Source organism: Staurois parvus, unplaced genomic scaffold (assembly GCF_062004578.1).
Source record: "Staurois parvus isolate SC_StPar_1 unplaced genomic scaffold, SC_StPar_1.0 ptg000475l, whole genome shotgun sequence".
NCBI classification, from domain to species: Eukaryota; Metazoa; Chordata; class Amphibia; order Anura; family Ranidae; genus Staurois; species Staurois parvus.
Genome location: NW_028318271.1, coordinates 4,436,613 through 4,448,713, shown reverse-complemented (window position 1 = coordinate 4,448,713; position 12,101 = coordinate 4,436,613). Strand labels below are relative to the sequence as shown.

Below are 12,101 nucleotides of genomic sequence, written 5' to 3'. Positions count from 1 at the left end.
GTGTAGTGTATTGTTACTGTCTTGTCTCATGTTATGTCCCCCTTGCTACTGTACAGCGCTGAGCATGCCCTTTGGCGCTATATAAATACTATATAATAATAATATAGCACCAACGGTTTGCTCAGCGCTTTACATTATAGTGGGAGACAATGCAGTAGCAATACAGTTCAATACAAGAGGGAATTGAGGGCCCTGCTCCTTGGAGCTTAAAATCTAGGAGGGGAGGGTGAGTGGTACATTAGGTAAAATTGTGGGATATGGAGTGGTTGGAAGAGTAGAGGATTCCAGTATTAGCAGAGGGCGGGATAGGCTTCCCTGAAGAGATAGGTTTTCAATGATCGCCTAAAGGTAAGTAGAGTAGGTGATAGTCTGATAGATTGGGGTAGGGAGTGCCAGAGGATGGGTGACACCCTGGAGAAGTCGAGGAGACGAGAATGGGAGGAGGAGATAAGGGAGCTAGAGAGTAGGAGGTCTTGAGAGCAGAGTGTACGGTTTGGGTGATATTTACAGATAAGATCGGATATGTAAATTGGGGCAGTATTATGAACAGCTTTGTATGTCATAGATAGTATTTTGAATTTTATCCGTTGGGCAACTGGGAGCCAGTGGAGGGATTGGCAGAGAGGGGTGGCAGATACAGAGCGATTAGTGAGGTGGATGAGTTTGGCAGCAGCGTTCATGATAGACTGAAGGGGGGATAGCCTGCGATGAGGTAGGCCAATGAGGAGGGAGTTATAATAGTCGAGGCGTGATATGACATGGGAGTGAATAAGTTGCTTAGTGGTTTCCGGGGTTAGGAATGGTCGTATCTTGGAGATGTTGCGGAGGTGAAGTCTACATGATTTTGTCAGTGATTGGATCTGGGGCTGGAAGGACAGATGGGAGTCTAGGATTACACCTAGTACCCTGGCACGATGGGATGGACTAATGATTGTGATAAGGACATGAATACAGGACTTGTTAACGCATTTCACACTATCTCATGCTTAATCATAACCTTATCCTATGTCCTATGGATCAATAAATACACAATATATTCATCTTTCCTCCGGTGTGCGGCTGACCCTTCTTCCTATTGCATCGTGTGTGGTGGCGAGCCAGAGCCTGCACCTGTTGTGGATTGATCTGGAATGTTTGCTGGAGCGGTATACCTTTTGTTCTTTGCATACAAAACCCTCCCAGAGCTTTGCATTGAGGATAGTCATGAAAATGGTAACCTTGTGATGGGCATTTCATGAGATACCCATAGGTAAGTTGCCATGCTTAAGCATCAGAAAAGTAAAATTACCAATAGACAAGTATACAATTTTCCATTTTATACCATTTAGTGAAATCATCTCTGCACTGCGTAATCGATACCCGGACACTTTCACTACATGTTTCGCCATGTTTCTTAATTCAACTTTATTGTAATTAGAAATCATTGGCAATAGCGTGTGATAAAATGTAAACATGTATCTCTTCCAACTGGAAAAAAAACTCGATAAAGACCTACTTAGAAACAAACGTCAGCCTTGAGTAAAGATCAAAGACACATTGTGATTTCATTCTTGGCATTGTAAGTTACAAATAGACATGTTCCATGAGCAGATGTAGTGCATTATTCCATGTGAAGAGGTTTGCTCCTAACAAAACAAGAGAACATGTCACACTTGAACATCTATATCAACACAGACATCTTGTTCCCTCTGAACAGATTAATACATTCCAAGCTCTGAAATATCTGTCAAAAGATTTATCAAAATAAAGTTTTGTTTACATCTATGCATCTTCTAATACGATGTGTCAAGGCTGTTTAAGGATGAAAGGCTTTATTCAATGGAGGCAAAAAATATTATTTAGGGGTTATTTTAGCAAATTAAAATTCCTTTGCTGTTAGCTTTATTCTAAAATTAATAGTATTTTTACTTGTGTCTAATGTAGTGGACCTTAAAGCAGAATTTTACCCCTAAAGGGATGGATCCTTGGATAGGTACGTGTCTCTTTATTAAAGGGTAAGTTCACGGTTTTGGTAAGAATTTCACTTTTCACAATAAATAGAAGGGTTTTTCCAATGCCATTTCTGGCCCAGCCATCCCAAAGTACTTCCACAGGACATTACATTTTTCATCAGTTTATGTGAGATTTTGAACTGATTTTCAGATTGCATCATTTCCTGTCGATGATATCTCAGCATTCACTTCATGTAGGCCACTTCCCAGAAACCTTCACTTCCTAGTTGCATCACAGAAGAGGGTGTGATAGGGTGCGTTCACCAGTCTGGACCACACCCCCTCATTAAAATACTACCTTCCTCCCATCAGATATGTAGTACAAGGGCCGGTCTGATTTGATACCAATTGAATAGATTGTTCAGGTGGGTCCTCCTATTCCATAGTTCTGGTAAATCTAAAGGAAACTTTAGATTTTATAGTATTGTATTGTATAGTGTATGGCCATCTTTATACAAGTAAATAGGAGGGAGCGAATGGAGACACTCAGTTGTCAGGCCCCATTCACATCTCCACATAGTGAAGACTCACATTCCCACATGCATTTGTTTTGGGTGTTTTGGAGTGTTTTCATTCGTCATGAATAGGGCAGCCCACTTACTTGAATGGGTTGCTATACACGCAACAATGACCTCAGATAAGCTCAAGAACTTTTTTTTAGAGCGGAGCACGGTGCTTTACCACAGTTTTTGGTGTGTTTGCCGCACTTGGCGTGCCCTTAACATGTAATGACAACACAAACATGATGCACATTTGCAAGGTGTTTCTGAAATGCATGGCAAAGCGTGCATTTTCTGTGCAGAGTGCCATGCATTCGGAAACACACAGATGTGAATGGAGCCTCACTGTTTTTCTAGTGACACACATAGGGCAACCCATTGATTTTAATAGGCTACGCTATGCGTGGCAAAGTAGCTCATGTGATATTTTTGAATCGTGCATCTGGCACGTTTTTTACTGTGTGTTTTGCTACATTTGTCACCAATTTTTTCCTGTGGCAAAATGTGTGCTTGTTTTTGGTGTGCCGTTAACAATTAATGACACTGAAAGCACTAGTTAATTTTAGGTGTGTATAGATGGCCATAAACTATACTGTCTCTGCACAATCTCCGTTAGATTTGTACTAACTGTATAATAGGAGGACACACCATCTATCCAATCACTCTGTATCCAATCAAGCAGGTCCTTGCATTACATCAGGATTGTCCCATGGGCTGTACTGGGGGCTCAGGGAGTTTAGCATTCGGCCTGAACCCATCTGTAGAGATGCTGGAGTAGCGAAGGAAAATGCACATAGGGAGAGATGCCGGGGATGCTGTGAAAAAATTGTTGATGGGTAAAGGGTTTATGTTTAATGAGGTCAGTGCAGGATGTGTGTGCTAAAGAGATCAGCTGGTTATCTGCTTCCGGGGTCCTACTGGCTCCTCTATCCTCTGTCTACATTCCAGGAATTGAAAAAGCAAAGGTAAGGCCTTGTTCTCCAGACCAAAGAGAGACTGTATATTTTTGAAACTGAGGTACATTAATGGTTTATTTGTGCATATGGGAGCTGGATTTTAGAAAAAAAAAAAGTAAACTTAGCCTTTAAGTCAGCAGCTACAGTACAGGTGCATCTCATAAATTGGAATATCATCAAAAAGTTTATTTATTTCAGTAATTCAATTCAAAAGTGAAACTCGTACACACGGAATTATATATTTTAAGCATTTCTTTCTTCTAATTTTGATGAATATGACTTACAGCTAGTGAAAACCCAAAATTAAGTATCGCAGAATATTAGAATATTGTGAAAAAGTTCAATATTGTAGACTCATGGTATCACACTCTAATCGGCTAATTAACTCAAAACACACTCATTTAAAGAGTTGCCCATAGAAAATATAGGGTACTGAAGTTCCTTGTCGCTTTCGGGCATGTGCAAATTTAAAGTTTGACATGTTGGTTATCTATTTGCTCGCGTTAACCTCATCTTTGATATTTTACTAGAAAATTGGGTAATATATTGCATTTTTGTGGCCTAAAATTAACTTTAATTTATTTGTTACTGAAGTTTTGTGTTAAATAAACTGTTGCACAAATACTGTGTGACATAACAAATGTGAGGGTTTTAGCTAATCTTCAGGCACAAAACTATTTTTTAACATGTGACAGTGAATTTGTTCTACGGTCTAACTCGAGTGGATAAATAAATAACAGAATAATTCTTATTTTTTCTGTGAAAATGCTGCTCCAGGTTTTCTAAAGCAGTCACATAACCAAAAGCCTAGGCATCTGGTCCCTCTGAAAAAGAAGATTGGTCAATCTAAATACTGACACTTGTTTTTGACAGAAATCACATGTCCAACTGCCTTCACTGAAGCTGGATTTTCAGAATTAAAAAAACAAACGTATGATAGAGTTGTGTTTCATTCATGTCCAGGGAGATTGGTTACAGTGACATGGGCTGTAAACTTGACAATGTTGCACACAGTGGACACAGGAAGATTAACATCTGTTAATTGATACAGGTGAGATGAGTTACAAATTACAGGAGCATCACAAACTGGGAATGTAATTATTTCTTACAATTTTTAGAAGGTGCCAACAATTTTGTCCAGTCCATTTTTGGGGTTTTGAGAGGAATGTGTCAGATTTGGCTTTTTGTTTCTCCACTTTTTTGTTGCATACAAACACAAAGAAAAGAAATAAACACGAGAATGCCTAAACATTTGTAATTGCAACAATTTTCTGGGAAAAGAGGTGCATTATCTGACAGAAGCAGGGGCGGACTGACCATTTGGAAACTCAGGCACTGTCCGAGGGCCCGGGGTCAGTAGGGGGCCCCATGAGATGCCCCTGGTACCTTTTTCATAGGCTTTTTTGAGTTTGGGCAAGGACACAGAAGCCCCATGATCCCCTATTGCCCGGGGGCCCCATGAGTTGTCAGTCCGCCCCTGGACAGAAGTGTAGGGGTGCCAATATTTTTGGACAGGACTGTATATGTATTTCAAATGCGTATATAGTCTTTTGCTTGGAGTTAAGCTTTAAAAGAAAACCCCAATCAATTCCATTTAAAGTATATCAGACTTCATCACTGTTTGATCAATCTAGGTCATTGTTTTTCTTTTAATCTAGTACAAAGCTTATGCATGTGTCCCTGCGTATTCATTACCTGCAAAGTCATAGGCTTAAAAGTAAAATGCTTCATGTAGTTTAATTAGATTCCAAGCATCAAAGTCCTCACCTTGGATGCAAATGAATTACTGTAAAACACTAACTTTTTCATTTTTTTTTTTCTCAACATAATGTTTTTCTCTTAAGCATCAAAATCAGTTTTACATAATGTCTAGAGAAGAACCTGGTTTAATTAAAAACCTTTTAGTTGGCAAAACACTCAATAGGCCAGTAAACCAATAACTGATTGCATTTCATGGGGTGAGTTTTAAGCCCAACAGACCTATCACCTATTACAGAATTCATGCTAGATGCGCCATCCTGAAAATGAATTAATGGCTTTTGATTCAAGCATGACACATGACAATTTATCATTTAAATACTGAGGTTGTGATACAAATAAAAATAAGAGTGTTCGACTATCTGGCAAACATCAGCATTTGTCTGTGTCATGCAGAAGTGGCTTAATGTAATGAAAAGTTATTCATCCTATTGACTCTCAGATTGGAAAGGCCAAAGTCATCTTAAGATAAAGCAAACCTGTCTTTATGCTACTCAGAACTTATGAGATCAGTTTCACAACATTAAATAGTTGACAATATAGAAATTTGAACAGTAGAACAACATTGTTAACACAAGGCCTTAAAGAGGACCTGCATTGTGGGAGCTGTGCCTAAAAAGGAGAACAAAGGACTGGTCACAAGCCATGCCTATGGTCTCCCACCAGCTGAACTTTTTCCCCATTACTAGCTTATCATGTCTTGTTCTACACTGTTTGGAGTGTATGGATGTGAGCTGCTTGACCTTCTGTTATTTCAGTTTTGTGGAGTGCAACTGCTCTGGTTAGGACACAAGCGGTCCTTGAGGGAGTCTCGCAGCAGCATCCAGAAATTTGAGAAGATACAAGAGTTCCAAACCGGTAGTGGTTGTAGAGTCCTTAATCAGTTATTATATAATAAATGTAAAAACAGTCAACCCATGTCAAGGGTTTCCATCCCGTTTATCAAGACTTGAAGCTGAACTCCAGGATTATGACTAATATACCTTTGCAGTGGGGTCCCCCCACAATGGAAGGGTAAATGCTTGATGTTTCTAGGGCTATTGGGAGAAATGTATTATTTGCTGCAATTCTCACTCCAGCTGGCATGAGCCCTGTCCTCTTCTCCCTGTCAGTTTGCTGTTCCTTTGGCATCACCACATATAATGCAGAGCTATAATCCCTGTATTGTACCTGGAGGAGGCAAGCATGCAGCCGCGGCTAAGACTGGTTGCATGCTTGCCTCCTCCAGGTGCAGTGCAGGGTTTATAGCTGCAGCACTGGACTGGTTGCATGGATTGAGGAAGCCTACTGGAGCCAGGATATTTTTTTCAGAGTTCAGCTTTAACCATTTGCCTACAGGGCACTTTAACCCCATTCCTGCCCAGGTCAATTTTCAGCTTTCAGTGCTGTCACACTTCGAATGACAACTGCACAGTCAAGAAAGACTGCACGCATATGAAATTTGTATCATTTTTTTTCACATAAATAGAGCTTTCTTTTGGTGGTATTTAATAACCACTGGGTGTTTTATTTTTTGCTAAACAAACGAAAAAATAAATTTTTGAAAAAAAAACTAAAAAGTTTTCTTAGTTTTTTATTATAAAATTTTGCAAACAGGTAATTTTTCTCCTTCACTGATGTGTGTTGATGACGCTGCACTTAGGAGCACTCATAGGCAGCACTGATGGGCACTGATTAGGAGGCACTGATAGGCAGCACTTGATGGGCACTTATAGGCTGCACTGATATGGCCGTATTGATGAGTCCACACTGGTGGGCATTGATGAGGAGGCACTGATGAGGCTGCACTGATATGCGGCACTGATGCATACTGTTAGGTGGCAATGATGGACACTGATAGGCAGCTACATATTGATTAAAAATGACACCAAGGACCAACACATAGCAAATGCCCTATCACATGGTAAGGACCCTTAACATTCCACTTTTATTAAAGCCGACTCACCTAAGTAAACTAGTAAGATAAATGGTGTGGTCCGCATAACTCACAGCAAGTCTACAATCAACTAGGGCTAAAGAAAGCCCAACAGGAGGTTACTAGGCGGACCAGGTGACTATTTAAGAAAAAACAGGCTTTATTCAATCCAATTAGTACAAAAGCATAAAAGAGCATTAAGTTACCTACACACCGTACAAGAATTAAAAAAAACCCCAATGTTGTCTTGTCAACACAAAGGACTGTACAGCCAGCAAACACACCACCACCCCACTCATCCACACATATTTCGGATTACCCAATAATTTCCACTTGAAGAGTGGACTATTATTTATTTATTTCAGCTACTTATATAGCGCCGTCAATTTACGCAGTACTTTACATATATATTGTACATTCACATCAGTGCCTGACCCTCAAGGGGTGCACAATCTAAGGTCCCTAGCTTACATTCATGCAGACACATACTAGGCCCAATTTACACAGGAACCAATTAACCTACCAGCATGTCTTTGGAGTGTGAGAGGAAACCGGAGTACCCAGAGGAAACACACGCAGGCACAGAGAGAACATGCAAACTCCAGGCAGGTGGTGCCGTGGTTGGGATTTGAACCGACGGCCCTAGTACTGCCAGGCGGAAGTGCTAACCAATTAGCTACTGTGCTGCCTTAAAGTCCATAAATACTAGAGGGTAGGTAAAGCTGTAGGGCATTTGGCCCATATCATAAAGTCTGAACTAAACTATCCAGAAATGTCTGTGCTTTGTCGGTAGCCCTACATCCAGGTGTGGGCATGTTCTTGGGTTAAGTAGAAACCGCAATGTGGATGTGTACAAGTTCTTCAGCACAGTTCAGTCTGGTCAGGTTTTTGGTTTTCAAGCTAGGTACACTAGCCCCTAAAGACCTGAACACGAATGTAATTTGCAGGTGTTTCTGGAATAATGTATACACCTCTGACTGTATTCTATTTTTACCCATAGAAATGGGTTGGCGGTATTTTTAAACCTGGTAGCATTGGAAAGATATTTTCTTTATATCTTTCCATTGTTATGCATTTGTTAACTATAAGAAATGTGCTGTCTTTTTCCCTAATACATTTAGATAATTCCAATACAAACAATGCTGTGCAGCTAATAGCTTGAGTGATGATGTATATATGAGTAGGAGAGTGGCATCTAGTGGCTTAAGCAGTTTTCTGCATGCCGGTAGGTATATAAGTACCATGGAGAGTGGCCTCTCCCATCCCTGAAGAGGCCTAAGCTAATTGGGCGAAACATATAGGAGGACATGTCATCACGTTATTGACGTAGCTGACGTCTTCACGAAGACAACGGTGTCGGCCAGCATACATTGCATTGTGGCCTGACCAGCTTACACCATCCATAGCCACTGAGGGCTACACATCTGCAGGCATCTCTGAGACCCCATCCAAGGGCAAGATGCTTCCGTGGCTGCCATCAGGTGAAGAGGCGAAGATGCTGTATGTCTTCTCGAATGGGCCGATGACTTTCACGGATGCCTTGAAGTGGGATGGGTGAGCCTAGGTGTATGACACTTGAAGGTCTACCTTTTATAATTATATGGCTATTTGAACTTTTCCCACTGTGAGCTTATTATGATGTGGAAGAGTAGCTGTACCTCAGTGATGGTTTTACTGATGTATGAGTGCTGATCAGACTGAACTGTGCTGAAGAACTTATACAAACCCACGTTGTGGTTTCTTCCGAACCCAGGTACATGCCCACACCTGGATGTAGGGCTAGCGGCATAGCACGGACATTTCTGGATAGTTTAGTACAGACTTTATGATATGGGCCAAATGCCCTACAGCTTTACCTACCCTCTAGTATTTATGGGTTTTAGTCCACTCTTCAAGTGGAAATTATTGGGTAATCCAAAATCTGTGGATGAGTGGGGTGGTGGTGTGTTTGCTGGCTGTACAGTCCTTCATGTTGGTAAGACAACTTTGTCTTTTTTTAATTCTTCTTCTTTTCCTGGTCCGCCTAGTAACCTCCTATTGGGCTTTCTTTAGCCCTAGTTGATTGTGCACTTATAGGCAGCACTGGTGGACACTAATAGGCAGCATTGAAAGACACTGACTGGTGGTGCTGATAGGTGGCACTGACTGGTGGTACTGATGGGCACAGATTGGCAGCACTGATGGGCACAGATTGGTAGCATTTCTGGGCACTGATGGGTACCTTTGGGGCTGCACTTATAATCAGGGCAATGATAACCAGTGCCCTGATTACCAGTGTAGATGTCTCCTTTAATGCTTGCTGTTGACAGCGCGAGGAAAGTGCTGCCGATAACCAGCAACTGTGTTTACATCGTGATCAGCTGTGATTGGATACAGCTGATCATGTGGTAAAATTGTAATTGACCCTTTACTGTGTCATATGATCACCTGTGTCCAAAGGACAGAGCGATCACAGAGAGTCCCAGATGGCCATCATATGACACCCTCCCAGAACTGGACGACCATGCTGTAGCAGTCATTCGGTCAGCAAGTGGTTAAAGTTTTTTCTAGAAAAGATGCTGGGCCCCTGAAACGTTAAAAGGTTCAGGAGTAACATTTTCTCCTTTGCTCAAAGAAGGCTTCAACAACTGATTGTAATAGTGGCTGCCACTTTTAAGTTTTTTTTGCAGACAGCACCTGGCGAAAACCCTCCATAATGCTTTAGTTATGTTATTCAGTTTATGATGTATTAAATAGTTATGGATTCTACAACCACTAGTATGGTGCCTTGGTCTCTTCTCAAACTCCTTGTTCTGCACTCTTTGGGGTTGATTTACTAAAACTGGAGAGTGCAAAATCTGGTTCAGCAGTGCAAGGTAGTCAATCAACTTCTAACATCAGTTTGTTCAATTAAGCTTTGACAAAAAAAAAACTGGAATCTGATTGGCTTCTATGCAGAGTTGCAGCAGATCTTAGTAAACCAACCCCTTTGTGTCATCGTGGTATGCGCAAGTTTTGCTTCCTTACTTAGAGGTGCTGATGACTGGTGATCTAATGGTAGGTGGGAAAATAATTAGGAAGCAGCGGGAGACTTAGGCCCCTTTCACACGAGTGGACCGATGGGGCCCCCCTGTCTGTTTTTCAGGCAGACTAGATCAGTCCATCCATAGACATCTATGGACTGGTGGGTGTCAGCGGACAATAGTCACATTCGATCCCATCCTGTATGACAAAAACAGATGGATGGGGATCCATTCTTCATCCGTCCAGCAGATTGAATCGGATGACCATCGGGTAGAAACTGATAGGCGGTCCATTTCCATTCGACCAACCCATTGAAATCACAGATCGGACAGAGACCTGTCATTCACCTGTTTAGCGGGGATCAGTGGAGAGATCCCCCCGCTGAACAGGCAGATCATGCTGACAAATCTGCCCTGTCTGAAAGGGGCCTTAGAGGAACACCAATCCTTGCACTGCAAGTTTTTAGGCACAGCTTTCTCTCTAGCAAGAACAGAAGCATGGCATTGAGATCACCAAACCAGATTCCAAATCTTGTGAGTCTACAAGCACAATGCCCTAGATTAGATAAAGTACACTGCAGATATACAACTATGAGGCTCAAAGAACAGGAAGAACGCTTCTGTTTTAGGAGGAATCTAAGACAAAAGGTACATTTTTTAGAGTACAGTTTAGGCTGAATTAACATTTCCTGATGTTACCCATTATATACAGTAGCTCTTCCTTTTTTGTTTAGTTCAGGTCCAATTAATAGTGTTTCCATGATGACAGAAATATAGGAATCATTGCTGTTTTTTTAAGCTGCAGGCTCTGTGGTTGTCATCCTGGCTTCACGACCTTGCAAGACATTGATCTGGAACAAGCATGCAGTGAGTAAAGTCACTGATGCACTAGGTAGTGAAATCAAGATCAGAATGGCAGTCCTGGAGCCTGCATGCTGTATCAGCAATGGCCACAGCAGCATTTCTGTCCTTTAGAGGGACAATATTGCAAAAGTTCATCGCAGACCATCTTCTGGGCCATCTGGGTCATCTCAGGGTGCAGGTAAAAGAATTCAAATTCTAGTTTCATGTGTTTCAATGTGTGTTCAATTGAGTTGCAATGTCTGCCTTTATAGCCCAATGAATACCCTGTAAAGTCTTTTACATTACTATCTTAGCAGCTGATTACTGCTTAAAGTGGTTGTAAAGCCTTACATATACCCATTGAAGTGACTGGCCGCATCTCTGGTGATACACAGAGATAAAACAAATCCTCCTACAGAAGTTATACTTCTCTACATTCAAAGTGCTGAATTTTCCAAGTTTGTCTGTGAGTTCAGAAAAAAAAGGGTTGGGGGGTTGGTGAGCTAAAATTACACTCTGCAGAGCTCAGTGAAAAGAGCTCTGAGAGATGATTGGAGGGAATAGACATGCCCCCGTAAAACAGCTCACAGGAACAGAGCTGAGGCTGGCAATCTGCTGGAGGTCCTTCCTCTGTCACCATTCTTCTCTTGGTGTCAGGGAAACTTGTCAGATGTGACTCATGCAGATAGCAAAGGAATGAGGAAACTAACAGAAATGACACTTAGTGCTCTTAAGTGAGGGAAAGTACACACTATAGATGGATATAGCAAAAGATATTCCTGGTCCGAGATTTACAACCACTTTAAAGATGAAATTTAGGTGGCTATAAAACACTATTTAAAAAAGATGCTTTGCTCAATCAGACAAGATTCCTCAGTCCCTCATGGAAGGAACAGCCTTACTCCACCATCTTTTGCTATGTTTAATTAATCTGAATTCACCTTGCCGGGCAATCTTGCAGATTGCACTTTTTCTGTCGTGGCATCGGCTGTGCGTCTGGATCACAAAAGGAACTTTTAACCACGCCTCTTCCTTTCAGTACACATCTGGTGATCTGTCGCTGAACACCTGTGGGGTAGAAATACATATACCAATAATTAATTGAGCTGTTCATTAGCAGGAGACAGAATGAAGGC

The 12,101-nt window shown here is 41.4% G+C and overlaps 1 protein-coding gene across 1 annotated transcript in view; it reads right to left on the bottom strand.

The window, feature by feature from the left end:
* The window catches only part of ADAMTS12 (ADAM metallopeptidase with thrombospondin type 1 motif 12), a 696,444-nt gene that overhangs the window by 130,754 nt on the left and 553,589 nt on the right, over window positions 1-12,101 (bottom strand). Inside the window, exon 17 of the mRNA XM_089689453.1 lies at window positions 11,907-12,033. Within this exon, the coding sequence (XP_089545579.1) occupies window positions 11,907-12,033 (127 nt within the window). The remainder of the gene's footprint in view (window positions 1-11,906; window positions 12,034-12,101) is intronic.